Genomic DNA, 23,175 nt, shown 5'->3' on the forward strand with positions numbered 1-23,175 from the left:
AGTGACATGAGGGGAGGGTACATACAGGATGTTTAGTGACATGAGGGGAGGGTACATACAGGATGTTTAGTGACATGAGGGGAGGGTACATACAGGATGTTTATAGACATGAGCGGAGGGTACATACAGGAAGTTTAGTGACATGAGGGAAGGGTACGTACAGGAAGAGAACGAGCGAGAGGGAGATGGAGTAGAGAGCGAGAGCTATAGAGAGAGAGAGAGAGAGAGGCTACAGAGCACCTGGACATCTGTTAATGTAAAGTGAATTGGAGTACACCCTGTAAAATCAGGAACGAGGACACAAAGAGTGGATTTCCAACTGCAGACTGACTGGTCAACATCAGAAAGATGAAGTACTAACATATCCATCATGTAATCAACGTTTAACCTCTAGTTCCATCTTGTGGCCATCCTGTGGAACTGCAAAGATTCAAATCCTGGACACCTTGATTGTGCAACACAGTCATGCATTTCAGAAAACAAAAGACTTACAAACATAGGATATTATTTTATTGAGAAAAAAAAATGTTTTTACCAACATAATGCTGATTTGTTACAGTAGTAAGCATGTCATTTCTAAATAATCAAGATGCAATTTTTCATGTTGATTCCTTAAGACTTCTATACTTGATAACCATTTCATTAGAATTATTATTTAAGATAGTGCACTTCCTTACAACACTTTAATTGGTTATAGAATAGGATTAGCCTATTGGTACAGTATTATACGAGGGAGGGAATTGATTGTCTGCTTTCATTCCATTTCCCTTTGAAACATCACACAGTCCCACCTGATTCGCAGATCTCCTTTCCAGCAGGTTTATTTAGGCACTTTGAACATGTCAACAATAAAACACCTTCAGAAAAAAACAGATCAATACACCATCAACAGGAAGTACAACATATTCCCAAGGGTTGTAAAATCAGAAGTGTCACCACTAGCAACAGGAAGAACAACATATTCCCAGGGGTTGTAAAATCAGAAGTGTCACCACTAGCAACAGGAAGTAGCATTATGACCCATAGAACCAAAAATGATGACACAGTAAGCATCAACTAGAAACGACTATGTCACAATTAAAAACTCCTAAAACTGCTAGTCATGTGACCAGTACCTTACCAAGGGTAAAAGCCGATGACCAATAGAAGCATACCCACGGCCATTCACACTTGAGAAGAAATCTAATAAAAATTTGTGTAAAACATTATGAAAAAGAATCATACTGGTTATGACAAGTTCATAGCAGTACAGTAGGAAGCCATGCAAAAATCACTCAACTGAACTGTTTTACCTGAAAGTGAGTCTGAATCGTATCCTACACTACAGTACTACTACAGTTGCAGCTGTTACTGCTTGTTTGGTACAGGGCCAGTATCCACAACGCCTTTTAAAGTACTGATCTAGGATCAGGTCCCCCCCTCTTATTCATTACGATTGTAAAGGTAAAACTGATCCTTGAGCAGCACTCCTACTCTGAGAGGCTTTGTGTATACAGGCCCAGTTCTCAATTGGCGGCTGGATGAGATGAGAAGAGATGAGAGCAGAGCAGAAGTTCCCTTCAGAATAAAGTAGACAAAATGTCAGTACACCAGCTCATTGAATGGTACATAATGTTCCCTGTATCCACCATTTAATTAGAGTGGGCAGAGAAGGTAATTTATCCACCATTTAATTAGAGTGGGCAGAGAAGGTCCTTTATCCACCATTTAATTAGAGTGGGCAGAGAAGGTCCTTTATCCACCATTTAATTAGAGTGGGCAGAGAAGGTCATTTATCCACCATTTAATTAGAGTGGGCAGAGAAGGTCATTTATCCACCATTTAATTAGAGTGGGCAGAGAAGGTCATTTATCCACCATTTAATTAGAGTGGGCAGAGAAGGTCATTTATCCACCATGTAATTAGAGTGGGCAGAGAAGATCATTTATCCACCATTTAATTAGAGTGGGCAGAGAAGGTCATTTATCCACCATTTAATTAGAGTGGGCAGAGAAGGTCATTTATCCACCATTTAATTAGAGTGGGAAGAGGTCATTTATCCACCATTTAATTAGAGTGGGCAGAGAAGATCATTTATCCATCATTTAGTTATTAGAGTGGACAGAGAAGATGATTTTGAGGCAGCCCAGTTCTTTTCCCATAGCTCCCAGCACTCCTTGTACCCTGTAGTGTCCGTTGGTCAGCCAGTAGGGCAGGTCAATGTCAGGGAGGTAGAAGTCTGACTCTGGTAGTGCGTATACCCCCTTAGAACAGACAGGAAATAGAGGTTTCAACCAATACACTTTCACTTCAACCCAAATGGCATCCTATACCCTATAAAGTGCACTACTTATGACCAAGGCCCATAGGGCTCTATTCAAAGGTAGTGCACCTTAGTCAAAGTATATACAGGAATTAGGTGTAATTTGGGACACAAGCCTTTGAGTGAAGAATGTTTTACTGTATAGAAAAGGTATGCACCCTCAGGAGAGAGAAAATATAGTGAGGGTAAAAAGTATTTGATCCCCTGCTGATTGTGTACATTTGCCCACTGACAAAGAAATGATCAGTCTATAATTTTAATGGTAGGTTTATTTGAACAGTGAGAGACAGAATAACAACCTCAGCTCGTTACCTGTATAAAAGACACCTAGGAGCCAGAAATCTTTCTGATTGAGAGGGGGTCAAATACTTATTTCCCTCATTAAAATGCAAATCATTTTATAACATTTTTGACATGCGTTTTTCTGGATATTTGTGTTGTTATTTTGTCTCTCACTGTTCAAATAAACCTACCATTAAAATTATAGACTGATCCTTTCTTTGTCAGTGGGAAAACATACAAAATCAGCAGGGGATCAAATACTTTTCCCCCTCACTGTAGGTCATTTGAACACAATAGACATTGAGTAAACAGAAAAAACGTATCTTTGAGGAAAAACAGAATGAGTACTGAGCAACAGAACGTTAAGTGCAAATGTTCAAAACATTCAGAGTACGTTTTGTTGTTCAACAAACAGCACTCTGTTACCAATCATTCACAGTGCTATCAACGGACATTCACTACATTGCACTGATGAGGATATGAAAGAGGGAAGTAGCCTAAGCGGTAACCACTGAATAACAGGTACTTTCTACAACACATACCATGTAGGAGGGTTGTGTTCAAAAGGCACCAAATTGAATAAAATTGACAAATATGCCTATAGAGGGACCAGGAACACCCATGCCAATAGAAGGACCAGGAACAACCATGATCATTTTTCATTGCAAAATGGTTTCAAATGATTGTGCCCTAATGAACATGACCACAAACTCAAGACTCACAGCTTTAACGGGACAGTGGCAGGGGATGAACTACAGTATAGACTCACATCTTTAAAGGGGCAGTCGGCAAGGGATGAACTACAGTATAGACTCACAGCTTTAAATGGGCAATGGGCAGGGGATGAACTACAGTAAAGACTCACAGCTTTAAAGGGGCAGTAGGCAGGGGATGAACTACTGTATAGACTCACAGCTTTAAATGGGCAATGGGCAGGGGATGAACTACAGTAAAGACTCACAGCTTTAAAGGGACAGTGGCAGGGGATGAACTACAGTAAAGACTCACAGCTTTAAAGGGACATTGGCAGGGGATGAACTACAGTATAGACTCACAGCTTTAAAGGGACAGTGAGCAGGGGATGAACTACAGTATAGACTCACAGCTTTAAAGGGACAGTGAGCAGGGGATGAACTACAGTATAGACTCACAGCTTTAAAGGGACAGTGAGCAGGGGATGAACTACAGTATAGACTCACAGCTTTAAAGGGACAGTGGCAGGGGATGAACTACAGTAAAGACACAGCTTTAAAGGGACAGTGAGCAGGGGATGAACTACAGTATAGACTCACAGCTTTAAAGGGGCAGTGAGCAGGGGATGAACTACAGTAAAGACACAGCTTTAAAGGGACAGTGAGCAGGGGATGAACTACAGTATAGACTCACAGCTTTAAAGGGACAGTGAGCAGGGGATGAACTACTGTATAGACTCACAGCTTTAAAGGGACAGTGAGCAGGGGATGAACTACTGTATAGACTCACAGCTTTAAAGGGACAGTGAGCAGGGGATGAACTACAGTAAAGACACAGCTTTAAAGGGACAGTGAGCAGGGGATGAACTACAGTAAAGACTCACAGCTTTAAAGGGACAGTGGCAGGGGATGAACTACAGTATAGACTCACAGCTTTAAAGGGACAGTGGCAGGGGATGAACTACAGTATAGACTCACAGCTTTAAAGGGACAGTGGCAGGGGATGCCGTAGGTGTGAAGAGGTTCAGGACAGTCCTGTCCTGGCGGTATCAGCTGGTTGAGCAGTTCACAGCCGTCTGTGTAATGGCAGCTCCCTATCTCTTCCAGACATGGGACCTTGACCCAGAACCCTGCCACCTCCTTCTCCAGCGTCACATTCACCTAAGAGAGAAATATATTGGGCCAGTTAAGTGGGATGTCTGGAAAAACATGGTAGGCTACAGTAACAGTACACCTATCCACAAGGTAAGCCATCACAAGGTTACATTTACCTACGGACAAAATACTGTTATTTAACTACTGTTCGACTTTTGACTGGCCAATTTGCATCCTAAATAGGGCCAGGATGTTATGAAAAACAAAGTGTCAATAAAACTATATTTTACAGTTGTACCACCAAGCTTGGTCAAGTTACCTAAGAGGAGAAAATAGGACCAGTGCCATGGTGTTTTAAAGCCTTGTCTAATGCCACGCTATTCTTGACTTGAACATTGTGCCCTAGTCGTTTACAGCAAAGACAAAACTGTTATATTCTTCCCTTGCAATGATGTCACCATTGGAATTCTGCAATGTTAGAAAGAATTCAGGGGAGGGTATTACTGCCATACCAAGCTAAAAGGCAGTAACTGCTCATTTGGTCTAAAATTTGTTCATGTCATTTTTGCTACATTAAATACATGCTTAATCATGTGAACAAGTATCCTGCCTCTATTGTTCTGTGTTTTGGAGAAAATGGGGGTCATGTTAGCAGTAACTGCATAACGTTACTGTGAAACCAAGGTAAATAAAAGCAATTTTTCTCAGTTGCACGCTATGAACAGTTACTGCCTTTTTACTTGGTAGGGAAGGAAAATTATAATCTGGCACTGTGATCTAAGTAATTGATTTCCAAGAAGAACAGTTAAGTCACTCTTCTATGCATTGCATCAACTAAAGCAATTCAAGTTCAGGAACAACAGAATGTCTAGTACGTGAAAGCTGTCTGTTGAATTTTTTTCTCCAAAATGCAGCAATATTACATTGGTGCATTCTTGATCAGAACATTGCCAAAAGCACTGCCAATGCCATCCCTTCTCTTGTGAACTCTGCATTGTAAGGGTGAGCATTGTATCAGGAAGTATACTGTACATTTCATATCTATTTGGGTCATCAGTGCAACAGAGCGGGGTTTATGTGGTGAGCTGCTCACATGAAGCTCATGGGATCAGTGAGTCATACTAACATCCCCCAGGCAAGTTTCTACCTGTTTAACAACACGGCACCCAGAAGCACCCAGAACTACCCAGAGCCCCCCAGAAGCACTCAGAGCCAACAATAGACACACACAGACAAAGTGGAATAGGCTCTCACCTGTCTGAATAGGCCTACAGACTGAAATGGCTAAGTAACAGCATTCAATTCTCTGTTGGTAAGTTTTTCAGGCAGAACTGATGGTCTCTTATTTATTAGGGCTATAGTGTGTATAACTGGCTTTTACTGTGACCATTTTTATCCATGAAGAGCCTATTCATTCTATATATATGTATATATTAAAAAGACAGGCAATACCATATGCCTACCTCAAAAACGAATGGTTGGTTAACTACATTTCACTAGCTACCAGCACTGTAAAGTCCTTAAGTAAAAATACTTTAAAGTAATACTTAAGTAGTTTTTTGTGGGATATCTGTACTTTACTATTGATATTTTTGACTACTTTTACTTCGCTATAGTCCTAAAGAAAATTATGTACATTTTACGCCATACATTTTCCTTTAGCAGGACAGGAAAATTGACTTATTCACACACTTATCAAGAGAACATCCCTGGTCATCCCTACTGCCCCTGATCTGGCGGACTCACTAAACACAAATGCTTTGTTTGTAAATGATGTCTGAGTGTTGGAGCATGTCCCTGGCTATCTGTAGATTTAAAAAAAAAACAATAAAATGATTCCATCTGGTTTGCTTTATATAAGGAATTTTAAATTATTTATACTTGTACTTTTACTCTTGATACTTAAGTATATTTTAGCAATTACATTTACTTTTGATACTTAAGTATATTTAAATCCAAATACCTTTAGACTTTTACTCAAGTAGTATTTTACTGGGTCATTTTCACTTTTATTTGAGTAATTTTCTATTAAGGTAACTTTACCTTTATTAAGTATGACAATTGGGTACTTTTTCCACCACCGCTAGCTACCTAAACAAATCAGTATACTTCATAAGTAATCAAATAGCATTCCAAATCTCATTTGAGCATTTTAGGAGGAGACCCTTTGTGCATGCTTAGTACTAACAGCGAGGGGAGCGGCCAGCTCGACCGTTGTGTTCCCGGACGCACTGGCCGTCAGATCCCCTGGAACTGTGATGGGGTCCGGGGACAGGGCTAGGGTCTTCAGAACCGCTGGGTCGTCTGGCTTACCGCAGTTCTCCCATGAGAACCCAAAGATCTGTGCAATAGCATTGAATAGTCTATGTTACTATACCATACATAATGAATTGATAGCGTAGGTTACTGAACAACATTTGAATACATTTAAAGATATTTCACTCGCCTTTGCAGAATATGCCGTGCGCGTTTTATCGAAATCCAAAGCATCATTCACCTGCATTACAATGCATAGTGTTATCACAGCAGCAATACAGTTCTTCATTGTGCTAATCTACTCTACAGCAGAACTATAAATAATTACGGTTAATTCAGAATAACAGCAGAAATCACGTAAACTAAGATTGTGCACGTATAAAAATAATCGGTATTGACTGTGTCATAACACTTTGTGAGGCGGTGCGGTAAAGATTTGTTTTCACGTTTCAGCCCCACTTCCGTGTTTATCAACGCAAACTGGACGCTCGTCACGTGACATACTCCATAAAGTGGGCGCAAATGTAAATGGACAAATCTTAATTATATTTCCTCGCATCCTCGCTCCTTTCTCCTTCTTCTCAAAACCCATTGAAGGTGAAGGTCAGATGGGCGGAACCTCTAAATCTCATCCAATGGGGTTTGAGAAGGAGGCGAGGAGAGAGAGGACGCGAGGAATATACAGTTGAGATCTTCCTACAGTCAGAAGTTTATTTACCAGATGCGTTAGATTAGACGTTTATTTACCAGATGTGTTCGTTTTCATAATCAATTTAATCCTTCACTTGATACCTCCAATCAGGAAATTGGTCTTTATTCTTTAGATTGATCAATTGTGATACAGGCTTTTGTGAACAAATCTAATCCATAGCCTGTCTCCAGCATAAAGACAATTCAGTGGTTGCCAGATTTAGTTCTAAGTACAGTAGCCAAACATCTCAGCAAAACTGCCATCCATTAGTATCCTCCAGGTTCCAAAACAAGCATTTAACGTTGCAGCTAAACCCATGGGATAGACTTCAATCAATCAATCACATTTATTTATATAGACCTATTTACAACTGATGTTGTCACAAAGGCCTATACAGAAACAGAGCCTAAAACCCACGAGAGTAAGCGACGCAGATGTAGAGGCTTAATTGGTTGCTAGCCTGAGGCACTGTATTTTGAAGACAACGCTTACACCCATCTAGGTAGCTGGCTTATAGTTACAGTAGCAAACTTGTCTACGGGCATCTTGTTCTACAGTACTGTTTATCTGCTTCCCACCACCAGATGGAAGTGTTGTCTTTATTTCCTCACCTCCCAGTGAACACCATGGCATGGACTCACCTCCCAGTGAACACCATGGCATGGCCTCACCTCCCAGTGAACACCATGGCATGGCCTCACCTCCCAGTGAACACCATGGCATGGCCTCACCTCCCAGTGAATACCATGGCATGGCCTCACCTCCCAGTGAACACCATGGCATGGCCTCACCTCCCAGTGAACACCATGGCATGGACTCACCTCCCAGTGAATACCATGGCATGGCCTCACCTCCCAGTGAACACCATGGCATGGCCCCACCTCCCAGTGAACACCATGGCATGGACTCACCTCCCAGTGAACACCATGGCATGGCCTCACCTCCCAGTGAACACCATGGCATGGCCTCACCTCCCAGTGAACACCATGGCATGGCCTCACCTCCCAGTGAACACCATGGCATGGCCTCACCTCCCAGTGAACACCATGGCATGGACTCACCTCCCAGTGAACACCATGGCATGGCCTCACCTCCCAGTGAATACCATGGCATGGCCTCACCTCCCAGTGAACACCATGGCATGGCCTCACCTCCCAGTGAACACCATGGCATGGCCTCACCTCCCAGTGAACACCATGGCATGGCCTCACCTCCCAGTGAACACCATGGCATGGCCTCACCTCCCAGTGAATACCATGGCATGGCCTCACCTCCCAGTGAACACCATGGCATGGCCTCACCTCCCAGTGAACACCATGGCATGGCCTCACCTCCCAGTGAATACCATGGCATGGCCTCACCTCCCAGTGAACACCATGGCATGGCCTCACCTCCCAGTGAACACCATGGCATGGACTCACCTCCCAGTGAACACCATGGCATGGCCTACTCTCAGAGATTTGACATCGTAGACAATGCTGAAAGTAAAGTCCAGCAGTGTCTTGCACAAGTTGTTTTGAATTACATTTTTAAAATCCTTTCAGTGTTATTTTCTGATGTTATAACACTATAGTAGTGCTTTTGTCAGTCATATAGCCTGTACCTAGTCAGTCATATAGCCTGTACCTAGTCAGTCATATAGCCTAAATGTCATGCATTGACAACATTTATCCCAGATAGGCAAATGATTGTAATGTTCTACAAGCTGACCAGGTTAATATTCTGCAGATGCATTAAGCTATTTCTTGCAATGCAGCTCATGCAAACAGCCATTGGATGAATGCAACATGCAGCACCCTCCACACACTCGCTGATTTAAATGTATTCTGGTGGGACAGCTAATAACCCTGAGACAGCATAGAGACAGGGCTGGTGGGACAGCTAATAACCCTGAGACAGCATAGAGACAGGGCTGGTGGGACAGCTAATAACCCTGAGACAGCATAGAGACAGGGCTGGTGGGACAGCTAATAACCCTGAGACAGCATAGAGACAGGGCTGGTGGGACAGCTAATAACCCTGAGACAGCATAGTGACAGGTCCTGTGGGACAGATATTAACCCTGAGACAGCATAGTGACAGGGCTGGTGGGACAGCATAGTGACAGGTCCTGTGGGACAGCTAATAACCCTGAGACAGCATAGAGACAAGGCTGGTGGGACAGCTAATAACCCTGAGACAGCATAGAGACAGGGCTAATGGGACAGCTAATAACCCTGAGACAGCATAGTGACAGGACTGGTGGGACAGCTAATAACCCTGAGACAGCATAAAGACATGACTGGTGGGACAGCTAATAACCCTGAGACAGCATAGAGACAGGGCCTGTGGGACAGATAATAACCCTGAGACAGCATAGTGATAGGTCCTGTGGGACAGATAATAACCCTGAGACAGCATAGTGACAGGACTGGTGGGACAGCTAATAACCCTGAGACAGCATAGAGACAGGGCTGGTGGGACAGCTAATAACCCTGAGACAGCATAGAGACAGGGCTGGTGGGACAGCTAATAACCCTGAGACAGCATAGAGACAGGGCCTGTGGGACAGATAATAACCCTGAGACAGCATAGTGACAGGGCCTGTGGGACAGATAATAACCCTGAGACAGCATAGAGACAGGGCCTGTGGGACAGATAATAACCCTGAGACAGCATTGTGACAGGTCTGTGGGACAGCTAATAACCCTGAGACAGCATAGTGACAGGACTGGTGGGACAGCTAATAACCCTGAGACAGCATAGTGACAGGGCTGGTGGGACAGATAATAACCCTGAGACAGCATAGTGACAGGACTGGTGGTACAGCTAATAACCCTGAGATAGCATAGAGACAGGGCCTGTGGGACATATAATAACCCTGAGACAGCATAGAGACAGGGCCTGTGGGACAGATAATAACCCTGAGACAGCATAGTGATAGGTCCTGTGGGACAGCTAATAACCCTGAGACAGCATAGTGACAGGACTGGTGGGACAGCTAATAACCCTGAGACAGCATAGAGACAGGGCTGGTGGGACAGCTAATAACCCTGAGACATCATAGAGACAGGGCCTGTGGGACAGATAATAACCCTGAGACAGCATAGAGACAGGGCCTGTGGGACAGATAATAACCCTGAGACAGCATTGTGACAGGTCTGTGGGACAGCTAATAACCCTGAGACAGCATAGTGACAGGACTGGTGGGACAGCTAATAACCCTGAGACAGCATAGTGACAGGACTAGTGGTACAGCTAATAACACTGAGATAGCATAGAGACAGGGCCTGTGGGACAGATAATAACCCTGAGACAGCATAGAGACAGGGCCTGTGGGACAGATAATAACCCTGAGACAGCATAGTGACAGGTCCTGTGGGACAGCTAATAACCCTGAGACAGCATAGAGACAGGGCTGGTGGATTGATATAGCTCTGTTCTCTGTTTAGCCTTGAGGTTGACAATCTTCATCTTGTCATGGGAAACTCAGTAAAACACTAAATGAACTGCTGTTAGCCTTCAGATCACACTGCATGTGTATACGCAGCAGAAGAATCAGAGCAGGTCATGTCCCTGTCTCATAGGCTATTCTCAGCTTCATGCCACTATGGGTGAAACTACTTTAGCATGTCTAGATCTGGAAATTAAATGGAAATAAAATTATGTTTTCAAGTAAGAAGTTTTCAAGTAAGAATGCAACACCATGTACTAGGGCTGGTAGGGCTGGTAGGGCTGTAACACCATGTACTAGGGCTAGTAGGGCTGGTAGGGCTGGTAGGGCTCATAGGGCTGGTAGGGCTGTAACACCATGTACTAGGGCTGGTAGGGCTGGTAGGACTGGTGGAGCTGTAACACCATGTACTAGGGCTGGCAGGGCTGATAGGGCTGGTATGGTGGTAGGGCTGTAACACCATGTACTAGGGCTGGTGGGGCTGGTAGGGCTGGTGGGGCTGTAACACCATGTACTAGGGCTGGCAGGGCTGGTAGGGCTGGTAGGGCTGTAACACCATGTACTAGGGCTGGTAGGGCTGGTAGGGCTGTAACATCGTGTACTAGGGCTGGTATGGCTAGTAGGGCTGTAACACCATGTACTAGGGCTGGTAGGGCTGGTGGGGCTGTAACACCATGTACTAGGGCTGGTAGGGCTGGTAGGGCTGGTAGGGCTGGTAGGGCTGTAACACCATGTACTAGGGCTGGTAGGGCTGGTAGGGCTGGTAGGGCTGTAACATCATGTACTAGGGCTGGTAGGGCTGGTAGGGCTGGTAGGGCTGTAACACCATGTACTAGGGCTGGTAGGGCTGGTAGAGCTGGTAGGGCTGTAACACCATATACTAGGGCTGGTAGGGTTGGTAGGGCTGGTAGGGCTGGTAGGCTGGTAGGCTGGTAGGGCTTGTGGGGCTGGTAGGGCTGTAACACCATGTACTAGGGCTGGTAGGGCTGGTAGGGCTGGTAGGGCTGTAACACCATGTACTAGGGCTGGTAGGGCTGTAACACCATATACTAGGATTGGTAGGGCTGGTGGGGCTGGTAGGGCTGTAACACCATGTACTAGGGCTGGTAGGGCTGGTAGGGCTGGTAGGGCTGGTAGGGCTAGAACACCGTGTACTAGGGCTGGTATGGCTAGTAGGGCTGTAACACCATGTACTAGGGCTGGTAGGGCTGGTAGGGCTGGTGGGGCTGTAACACCATGTACTAGGGCTGGTAGGGCTGGTAGGGCTGGTAGGGCTGTAACACCATGTACTAGGGCTGGTAGGGCTGGTAGGGCTGGTAGGGCTGTAACACCATGTACTAGGGCTGGTAGGGCTGGTAGGCTGTAACACCATGCACTAGGGCTGGTAGGGCTGGTAGGGCTGGTAGGGCTGTAACACCATGTACTAGGGCTGGTAGGGCTGGTAGAGCTGGTAGGGCTGTAACACCATGTACTAGGGCTGGTAGGGTTGGTAGGGCTGGTAGGGCTGGTAGGCTGGTAGGCTGGTAGGGCTGGTGGGGCTGGTAGGGCTGTAACACCATGTACTAGGGCTGGTAGGGCTGGTGGGGCTGTAACACCATGTACTAGGGCTGGTAGGGCTGGTAGGGCTGTAACACCATGTACTAGGGCTGGTAGGGCTGGTAGGGCTGTAACACCATGTACTAGGGCTGGTAGGGCTGGTAGAGCTGTAACACCATGTACTAGGGCTGGTAGGGCTGGTAGACTGGTAGGGCTGGTGGGGCTGTAACACCATGTACTAGGGCTGGTAGGGCTGGTAGGGCTGTAACACCATGTACTAGGGCTGGTAGGGCTGGTAGGGCTGGTAGGGCTGTAACACCCTGTACTAGGGCTGGTAGGGCTGGTAGACTGGTAGGGCTGGTGGGGCTGTAACACCATGTACTATATCCTCATATTGCTACTGCTGTATCATCAAATTAACTTTCTAAATGGGTCTCAGAAATGGCTAATATATGAATGTTATCTGATTTTAGCAAGTTACTAATTTCCTGAACCTATTGCTACATATATTAATATGGGCTATTTTACAGCCCTTTCCTGGGTAGCTTATCAGAGATAGACATAACATGGAAAAGAGCAAACAAAGTAGGAGAAAAACATACATACATTCAGCAGTCCATTAATCAGTTGGTGTGTGGAAGTGTGTGTGCTGTGTGGTTGAAGCTACGAACTCATAGGTTTGGCTCTCTCATCCCTACCAAGCTGTTTGGGAGCGAGGGTGGACAATGATCCTGTGATGTAGCAGATGTAAAAAATGTCCCCACGCGCTCTGGCAGCTTTCATGGCTGGGATCAGTTCTTTCCTCTTCTGGTGCACAACTTCAGGATAGACCTTCTTGAGGAAGATATAGGCTCCTCTCAGGTTCTTAGCTCTTTCCAGAACAGTTACCTTGTCCTTGAACCTCAAGAACTTGACCGCTATCGGCCTGGGCCTGTCGCCTGGGTAGCTTTCCCAGTCCTATGGGAGCACTCCACCTCAACCTTCCTGTGGTTCATCTTCAGTTTCTCCGAGATCCTTTCCCTCACTTTGTTGACTGGTAGGGCTGAAAGGGCTGGTAGGGATGGTAGGTATGGTAGAATGTATGCTGGTAGGGTTGGTAGGGCTAGTACAGATGGTAGGATGGTAGGATGGTAGGGATGGTAGGGATGGTAAGATGGTAGGGATGGTAGGATGGTAGGGATGGTAGAGATATATGCTGGTAGAGTTGGTAGAGCTAGTACAAATGGTAGGGATGGTAGGGCAGGTAGGGCTGGTAGGGATGTATGCTGGTAGGGTTGAAAGGGATGGTAGGGATGTTTGCTGGTAGGCCTGGTAGTGCTGGTAGTGCTGGTAGGGATGGTAGCCTGGTAGAGTTCATGGGGATGTATGATAGTAGGGTTGGTAGGGCTGGTAGGTTGTTAGATTTCGTAGGGATGTATGATGGTAGTGCTTGTAGTGCTGGTAGGGTTGTATGCTTTTAGGGCTGGTAGGGATGGTAGGGCTGGTAATGTCCATAGGGCTTGTAGGGATGCTAAGATTGGTAGAGATGGTAGGGATGTGTGCTAGTAGTGCTGGTAGGCATGGTAGGGATGTATGCTGGTAGGGCTGGAAGTGCTGGTAGGGATGGTAGGGCTGATAGGGATGGTAGGGATGATAGGGATGTATGCTGGTAGGGCTGGTAGGCTGATAGGGATGGTAGGGCTAATAGGGATGGTAGGGCTGATAGGGACAGTAGTGCTGGTAGAGCTTGTATTGTTGATTGGGCTGTTAGGGATGGTAGGGATGGTAGTGATGTATGATGTAGGGACGGTAGGGATGGCATGGACGGTAGGGATGGTAGGGATGGTAGGGATAGTAGGGATGGTAGGGATCGTATGGATAGTAGTGATGGTAGGGATGGTAGGGGCAGTAGGGGCGGTAGGGACAGTAGGGATGGTAGGGATGGTAGGGACGGTAGGGATGGTATAGATTGTAGGGATGGTAGGGCTGGTAGGGATGATAGGGATGGTATTGATAGTAGGGATGGTAGGGGTGGTAGGGATGGTATGGATAGTAGGGATGGTAGGGACAGTAGGGATGGTAAAGACGGTAGGGATGGTAGGGACGGTAAAGATGGTAGGGACAGTAGGGATGGTAGGGAAGGTATGGATAGTAGGGATGGTAGGGATGGTAGTGATGCTTGATGGTAGGGATGTTTGATGGTAGGGATGGTAGGGATGGTAGGGAGAGTAGGGACGGTAGGGGTGGTAGGGATGGTAGGGATGGTAGGGAGAGTAGGGACGGTAGGGGTGGTAGGGATGGTAGGGATAGTAGGGATGGTAGGGATCGTATGGATAGTAGTGATGGTAGGGGCGGTAGGGGCGGTAGGGCCGGTAGGGATGGTAGGGATGGTAGGGACGGTAGGGATGGTATAGATTGTAGGGATGGTAGGGCTGGTAGGGATGATAGGGATGGTATGGATAGTAGGGATGGTAGGGGTGGTAGGGATGGTATGGATAGTAGGGATGGTAGGGACAGTAGGGATGGTAAAGACGGTAGGGATGGTAGGGACGGTAAAGATGGTAGGGCCAGTAGGGATGGTAGGGAGGGTATGGATAGTAGGGATGGTAGGGATGGTAGTGATGCTTGATGGTAGGGATGTTTGATGGTAGGGATGGTAGGGATGGTAGGGAGAGTAGGGACGGTAGGTACGGTAGGGACGGTAGGGACGGTAGGGATGGTAGGGATGGTAGGGAAGGTAGGGATGTATGATGGTAGAGATGGTAGGGATGTTAGGGATGTTTGATGGTAGGGATGGTAGGGATGGTATGGACAGTAGGGATGGTATGGATACTAGGGATAGTAGGGATGGTAGTGATGTTTGATGGTAGGGATGGTAGGGTTGGTAGAGATGGTAGGGATGTTTGATGGTAGGGATGGTAGGGATGGTAGGGATGGTATGGATGGTAGGATTGGTATGGCTGGTAGGGATGGTAGGGATGGTAGGGACGGTATGGACGGTAGGGATGGTAAGGACGGTAGGGATGGTATGGATGGTAGGGATGGTATGGCCGGTAGGGACGGTAGGGATGGTATGGATAGTAGGGATTGTAGGGATGGTATGGATAGTAGGGATGGTATGGATAGTTGGGATGGTAGGGATGGTAGGGATGTTAGGGATGTTTGATGGTCGGGATGGTAGGGATGGTAGGGATGGTAGAGATTGTAGTGATTTATGATAGGAGGTATGTTAGGGATGGTAGTGAAGTTATGGAATGTAAGGATGGTAGGGATGGTAGGGAAGGTAGGGTGGGTTAGGATGATAGGGATGGTAGTGATGTTATGGAATGTAAGGATGGTAGGGATGGTAGGGACCGTAGGGAAGGTAGGGTGGGTTGGGATGGTAGGGATGGTAGTGATGTTATGGAATGTAAGGATGGTAGGGATCGTATGGATAGTAGGGAAGGTAGGGTGGGTTGGGATGGTAGTGATGTTTGATGGTAGGGATGGTAGGGATGGAAGTGATGTTATGGAATGTAAGGATGGTAGGGCTTGTAGTGATGGTAGGGATGGTAAGGATGGTAGGGATGGTAAGGATGGTAGAGATGTAAGGATGGTAGGGATGGTTGGGATGGTATGGATGGTAGTGATGGTATGGATGGAAAGGATGGTAGGGATGGTAAGGATGGTAGGGATGGTATGGATGGTAGGGATGGTAAGGATGGTAAGGATGGTAGGGATGGTATGGATGCTAGGGCTTGTAGTGATGGTAGAGCTTGTAGTGATGGTAGTGATGGTAGGGATGGTAGGAATGGTAGGGATTGTAGTGATGGTAGTGATGGTAGGAATGGTTGGGATGGTAGTGATGGTAGGGCTGGTAGGAATGGTAGGGATGGTATTGATGGTAGTGATGGTAGGGATGGTAGTGATGGTAGTAATGGTAGGGATGGTAGTGATGGTAGGGCTTGTAGTGTCGGTAGTGATGGTTTTGATGGTAGGGCTTGTAGTGATGGTAGGGATGGTAGTGATGGTAGGGATGGTAGAGCTTGTAGTGATGGTAGGACTTGTAGTGTCGGTAGTGATGGTTTTGATGGTAGAGCTTGTAGTGATGGTAGGGTTTTTAGTGATGGTAGAGCTTGTAGTGATGGCAGGGCTTGTAGTGTCAGTAGTGATGGTATTGATGGTAGTGATGGTAGGGCTTTTAGTGATGGTAGGGATGCTAGGGTAAGAAGTGATGTTAGGGATGGTAGGGGTGGTAGGGCTTGTAGTGATGGTAGGGATGGTAGTGATGGTGGGGCTTGTAGTGATGGTAGGGATGGTAGTGATGGTAGGGATGATAGTGATGGTAGGGCTTGTAGTGATGGTAGGGATGGTAGTGATGGTAAGGATGGTAGTGACAGTAGGGCTTGTAGTGATAGTAGGGATGATAGTGATGGTAGAGCTTGTAGTGATGTTAGGGCTGGTAGTGATGGTGGGGCTTGTAGTGATGGTAGGGATGGTAGTGATGGTAGGGATCGTAGTGATGGTAGGGCTTGTAGTGATGGTAGGGCTTGTAGTGATGGTAGTAGTGATGGTAGGGATAGTAGTGATGATAGGGCTTGTAGTGATGGTAGGGCTGATAGGGATGGTAGGGCTTGTAGTGTCATTAAGGATGGTAGTGATGGTAGGGCTGGTAGTCATGGTAGGGCTTGTAGTGATGGTAGTGATGGTAGGGCTGGTAGTGACGTATGATGGTAGGGGTGGTAGGGATGGTAGTGATGTATGAGGGTAGGGATGTTTGATGGTAGGGATGGTAGGGATGTTTGATGGTAGGGTTGGTAGGGATGGTAGGGATGGTATGGATGGTAGGATTGGTAGGGATGGTAAGGATGGTAGGGATGGTAGGGACGGTAGGGACGGTAGGGATGGTAAGGAATATAGGGATGGTAGGGTTGGTACGGATGGTAGGGACGGTAGGGATGGAAGGGATGGTGGGGACGGTAGGGACAGAAGGGTCGGTAGAGATTGTAGTGATGTATGATAGTATGTATGGTAGGGATGGTAGTGACGGTAGGGATGGTAGGTACGGTAGGAACGGTAGGAACGGTAGGGACGGTAGGGACGGTAGGGATGGTAGGGATGTTTGATGGTAGGGATGGTAGGGTTGTTTCGGATGTTTGATTGTAGGGATGGTAGGATTGGTAGGGATGGTAGGGATGTTTGATGGTAGGGATGGTAGGGATGGTATGGATGGTAGGATTGGTATGGCTGGTAGGGATGTAGGGACGGTAGGGATGGTAGGGATGGTTTGGACGGTAGGGATTGTAGTGATGTATGATAGTAGGGATGGTAGGGATGGTAGGGACAGTAAAGATGGAAGGGATGGTAGGGACGGTAGGGACAGTAGTGACGGTAGGGATTGTAGTGATGGTAGGGTGGGTAGGGTGGGTTGGGATGGTAGGGATGGTAGTGCTGTTTGATGGTAGGATTGGTATGTATAGTAGGGATGTAGGGATGGTTGGGATGGTAGGGATAATAGGGATGTAGGGACGGTATGGATGGTAAGGACAGTAGGGACAGTAGGGACGGTAGCGATTGTAGTGATGTATGATGGTAGGGACGGTAGGGACGGTAGGGACTGTAGGGATGGTATGGACAGTAGGGACGGTATGGATGGTAGGGACGGTAGGGACAGTAGGGACGGTAGCGATTGTATCGATGTATGATAATAGGTATGGTAGGGACGGTAGGGACTGTAGGGATGGTATGGACAGTAGGGATGGTATGGACGGTAGGGACGGTATGGATGGTAGGGACGGTAGGGACGGTATGGACGGTAGGGATGGTAGTGATGGTAGGGACAGTAGGGATGGTAGGGACAGTAGGGATGGTAGTGACGGTGGTGATGTATGATGGTAGAGATGGTAGGGATGTTTGATGGTAGGGTTGGTAGTGATGGTAAGGTTGGTATGGATGGAAGGATTGGTATGGCTGGTAGGGATGGTAGGGACGGTAGGGATTGTAGTGATGTATGATAGTAGGTATGGTAGGGATGGTAGTGATGTTATGGAATGTAAGGATGGTAGGGATGGTAGGGATGGTAGGGAAGGTATGGACAGTAGGGATGGTATGGATGGTAGGGGTTCTAGTGATGGTAGAGCTTGTAGTGATGGTAGTGATGGTAGGGATGGTAGGAATGGTAGGGATGGTAGTGATGGTAGGGATGGTAGTGATGGTAGGGATGGTAGGGATGGTAGGAATGGTAGTGATGGTAGGGGTGGTAGTGATGGTAGGGATGGTAGTGATGGTAGGGCTGGTAGGAATGGTAGGGATGGTAGTGATGGTAGTGATAGTAGGGATGGTAGTAATTGTAGGGATGGTAGTAATTGTAGGTATGGTAGTGATGGTAGTGATGGTAGGGATGGTAGTGATGGTAGGGCTTGTAGTGATGGTAGTGCTTGTAGTGATGGTAGGGATGGTAGTGATGGTAGTGCTGGTAGGGCTTGAAGTGATGGTAGGGCTTGTAGTGATGGTAGGCATGGTAGTGATGGTAGGGCTGGTAGTGATGGTGGGGCTTGTAGTGACGGTAGGGTTTGTAGTGATTGTAGGGATGGTAGTGATGGTAGGGCTTGTAGTGATGGTAGGGCTTGTAGTGATGGTAGGGATGATAGTGATGGTAGAGCTTGTAGTGATGGTAGGGCTTGTAGTGTCTGTAGGGATGGTAGTGATGGTAGGGCTGGTAGTTATGGTAGGGCTTGTAGTGATGGTAATGATGGTAGGGCTGGTAGTGATGTATGATGGTAGGGGTGGTATGGATGGTAGTGATGTATGATGGTAGGGGTGTATGATGGGAGTCATGGTAGGGAGGTATGTTGGGAGGGATGGTAGGGGTGTATGATGGTAGGGGTGTATGATGGGAGTCATGGTAGGGAGGTATGTTGGGAGGGATGGTGGGGTTGTATGATGGGAGGGATGGTAGGGGTGGTAGGGATGGTAGGGGTGTATGATTGTAGGGGTGTATGATTGTAGGGGTGTATGATGGGAGTCGTGGTAGGGATGTATGTTGGGAGGGATGGTGGGGTTGTATGTTTATGTTGAGAGGGATGGTAGGGGTGGTAGGGTTGGTAGGGGTGTATGATTGTAGGGACGGTAGGGAGGTATGTTGGGATGGATGTTGGGGTGGTAGGGGTGGTAGGGGTGGTAGGGGTGGTAGGGGTGTATGATTGTAGGTTTTGTAGGGATGGTAGGGATGGTAGGGATGATAGGGGTGGTAGGGGTGTATGATTGTAGGGATGGTAGGGTTGTATGTTGGGAGGGATGGTAGGGAGGTATGCTAGTTGGGCCGATATGACTGGTAGGGATTTAAGGATGTATCCAGGTAGGGCTGGTTGAGATATATCCTGGAAGAGTTGGTAGGGATGATAGGGATGGTTGGGAGGTATGCTAGTTGTAAGGATGTATACAGGTAGGGCTGGTTGAGATATATCCTGGAAGGGTTGGTAGGGGTGATAGGGATGGTTGGGAGGTATGCTAGTTGTAAGGATGTATACAGGTAGGGCTGGTTGAGATATATCCTGGAAGGGTTGGTAGGGGTGATAGGGATGGTTGGGAGGTATGCTAGTTGTAAGGATGTATCCAGGTAGGGCTGGTTGAGATATATCCTGGAAGGGTTGGTAGGGGTGATAGGGATGGTTGGGAGGTATGCTAGTTGTAAGGATGTATCCAGGTAGGGCTGGTTGAGATATATCCTGGAAGGGTTGGTAGGGATGATAGGGATGGTTGGGAGGTATGCTAGTTGTAAGGATGTATCCAGGTAGGGCTGGTTGAGATATATCCTGGAAGGGTTGGTAGGGATGATAGGGATGGTTGGGAGGTATGCTAGTTGTAAGGATGTATCCAGGTAGGGCTGGTTGAGATATATCCTGGAAGGGTTGGTAGGGGTGATAGGGATGGTTGGGAGGTATGCTAGTTGTAAGGATGTATACAGGTAGGGCTGGTTGAGATATATCCTGGAAGGGTTGGTAGGGGTGATAGGGATGGTTGGGAGGTATGCTAGTTGTAAGGATGTATCCAGGTAGGGCTGGTTGAGATATATCCTGGAAGGGTTGGTAGGGGTGATAGGGATGGTTGGGAGGTATGCTAGTTGTAAGGATGTATCCAGGTAGGGCTGGTTGAGATATATCCTGGAAGGGTTGGTAGGGATGATAGGGATGGTTGGGAGGTATGCTAGTTGTAAGGATGTATCCAGGTAGGGCTGGTTGAGATATATCCTGGAAGGGTTGGTAGTGATCCTGGAAGGGTTGGTAGGGATCACAGTTCTCTCTAAGTTTTTCTAGTTTAAACAGGACTAAGCTTATAAAATCAACACAAGACAACATTGGCTAATCAGATTCCTAGGCTGACGTAGACCTGTATGAGTTATGTTGGAGCGTTACCAATTCTATGATGTTATCAAACAGTCCTCTCTCTCTCATTCGATCCAGACATACGGTTGGACAGGGTGCACCAGACAGGCTTCTCTCTCTGGCATCACCAAGTGTATGTCCAAAATGGCACCCTGTTCCCTTACTTCCCGATTATTGCATAATACTACAAGGCTCTGGTCAAAAGTAGTGCACTAAATAAGGAATAGGGTACCTGTTGGGACGCATCACCAAATCTTTCTTCCTTTGATTGTCTGAGCTGATCTTCCATCAATCGTGTCTCTCCTTGTCTTCCCTCCCTCTCTCTGTCTCAGACATTAAACTGTGTGAAGAGGATTTAACAAAACATCTTTCTCCCATCTCTTTAGCCTCTATCCTGTCTCTACCACCTTAGTCCAGCTGTGAAGCCATGCTGTGAAGCCATGCTGTGAAACCACGCTGTTGAAGCTATGCTTTGAAGCCATGCTGTTGATGCCACGCTGTGAAACCACGCTGTGAAACCGTGCTGTTGAAGCCGTGCCGTTGAAGCCGTGCTGTGAAGCCGTACTTTGAAGCCGTGCTGTGAAGCCATGCTTCTTTATACTGTGGCCTTTACTCTCTTTTGAATACCTGTTTCAGAAACCTCATACGACAGGTTATTACTAGTCTGTCAGTCCATATCAAACACACGTTTTCCATGTCTCTATAGAACCCTCCTGTCATTATTACCCTTGTAACACTGTTTCATGTTGCGTTATACACATGAAGGGAGGTGCTTGGAAGGTTCTGATGTCGTTCCATATCAAAACTGTACATAATGAAGATAGAGTCCTCTTGTTATATTCCTGTCTATCACAGTATACCTATCAACCTGTTGAGGAAATGTCACCTCATCAGTCAGACTCAGATAGTATCACAGTTTAACTATCAACCTGTTGAGGAAATGTCACATCATGAGTCAGACTCAGATAGTATCACAGTTTAACTATCAACCTGTTGAGGAAATGTCACCTCATGAGTCAGACTCAGATAGTATCACAGTTTAACTATCAACCTTTTGAGGAAATGTCACCTCATCAGTCAGACTCAGATAGTATCACAGTTTAACTATCAACCTGTTGAGGAAATGTCACCTCATCAGTCAGACTCAGATAGTATCACAGTTTAACTATCAACCTGTTGAGGAAATGTCACATCATGAGTCAGACAGATAGTTTATTAACTGTCATGTCACCTCATGAGTCAGACAGATAGTTTATTAACTGTCATGTCACCTCATGAGTCAGACAGATAGTTTATTAACTGTCATGTCACCTCATGAGTCAGACAGATAGTTTATTAACTGTCATGTCACCTCATGAGTCAGACAGATAGTTTATTAACTGTAATGTCACGTCATGAGTCAGACAGATAGTTTATTAACTGTAATGTCACCTCATGAGTCAGACAGATAGTTTATTAACTCTAATGTCAGCGTGATAAAGCATAAGTCTTGGTGGGGATGATAATTGTTAATTTATTCATATGGTTTAGCGTGAATCTGTTTGTTATTAATTGAATAGCAATATTGATTACATTTCCCTCACCTTCACCTTTGATGAAACGTTGGAAAAGATTTGGAAAAAATGTCACTCTGACTGGCGAGCGCATGCATGAGCAGCCCTGACTATGACGCACCATGTCATGACCTCGCATATGAGATTACACTTGATATTATTAAAGTTCCTAGCAAAAGTTTATGTGTGTGAGAGTTTGTTTGTGTTTATATGTGTGTGTGTGAGTGTTTGTGTGTGTGTGAGTGTTTGTGTGTGTGTGTGTGTGTGTGTGTGTGTATGAGAGAGAGTTTGTGTCTGTGTGTTTGTGTGTGTGTGTGTGTGTCTGTGTGTGAATGGTCTGATATAGTTATCCATATTTAATGTTTTTTATTATCAGCAACTGAAGTTGAACCACTGTTGTCGGTGATCCCCAAGCCATCATGGTAAACTATGATGTAGGCCTGTTCCTACCTGTACAACCGTGTATCACTGTGCACAGTACCATTCAGTACACTCTCTGCCGTGCCTTGATTGTATTACTGCTGATGGTTTCTGGAAATGTGCATGTACACCCTGGCCCATCTACTGTTGCTAGCCCCAATTCAACTCTGATATCTGCTTCACTGATTTCTGCTCTCATAAAAGCCTGTGTTTTCTGCACATTAAGACTAGAAGCTTATTACCTAAAATGGATAAATTGAAAGTGTGGGTTCACAGCTCCAATCCAGATGTGTTGGTCATTACTGAGACGTGGTTAATTTCACAAGAGTAAACTGCCTGCTACTCAGGCCCAGAAGCTAGGATATGCATATAATTGGTAGATTTAGATAGAAAACACTCTAAAGTTTCCAAAACTGTTAACATAATGTCTGTGAGTATAACAGAACTGATTTGGCAGGCGAAAACCTGAGAAAAATCCATCCAGGAAGTGGGATTTTTTTATGTTTGTAGTTTTCTATTGAATGCCATTACAGTATCCATTGACTTAGGACTCAAATTGCACTTCATATGGCT

The 23,175-nt window shown here is 46.1% G+C and overlaps 1 protein-coding gene and 1 long non-coding RNA gene across 3 annotated transcripts; one reads left to right on the plus strand and one right to left on the minus strand.

The window, feature by feature from the left end:
- Positions 1-493: 493 nt before the first annotated feature.
- LOC106612259 (ganglioside GM2 activator) lies at positions 494-7,155 on the minus strand. 2 transcript variants are annotated; one of them, XM_082956094.1, is made up of 5 exons: positions 7,045-7,155; positions 6,818-6,965; positions 6,560-6,712; positions 4,255-4,437; positions 494-2,243 (listed from the first exon to the last, which is right to left on the minus strand). In XM_082956094.1, the coding sequence occupies exons 2-5, from the start codon at positions 6,914-6,916 to the stop codon at positions 2,085-2,087; spliced, it is 594 nt and encodes a 197-aa protein (XP_082812220.1). In that variant the 5' UTR covers positions 6,917-6,965; positions 7,045-7,155; the 3' UTR covers positions 494-2,084. The 2 variants fall into 2 exon arrangements, with proteins under 2 accessions (XP_082812220.1, XP_014068738.3); XM_014213263.3 differs by having other exon boundaries at positions 6,818-7,112.
- LOC106612260 (uncharacterized) lies at positions 5,475-22,363 on the plus strand. Its single transcript, XR_001330262.3, has 2 exons — positions 5,475-5,683; positions 21,016-22,363. It is a non-coding gene; the product is annotated as an uncharacterized LOC106612260 (long non-coding RNA).
- The last annotated feature ends 812 nt before the right edge of the window (positions 22,364-23,175 follow it).

The sequence above is a fragment of the Salmo salar genome, chromosome 09 (assembly GCF_965601325.2).
Source record: "Salmo salar chromosome 09, fSalSal1, whole genome shotgun sequence".
Lineage (NCBI taxonomy): Eukaryota > Metazoa > Chordata > Actinopteri > Salmoniformes > Salmonidae > Salmo > Salmo salar.

Coding starts and splice junctions, on each gene's coding strand:
- LOC106612259 (XM_082956094.1), bottom strand. CDS start 6,916: ATGAAGAACTGTATTGCTGCTGTGATAACACTATGCATTGTAATGCAG. Junction 4,438..6,559: donor AGCTGGCCGCTCCCCTCGCT/GTTAGTACTAAG, acceptor TTTCTCTCTTAG/GTGAATGTGACGCTGGAGAA. Junction 2,244..4,254: donor GCCACTGTCCCTTTAAAGCT/GTGAGTCTATAC, acceptor GTCTGTTCTAAG/GGGGTATACGCACTACCAGA.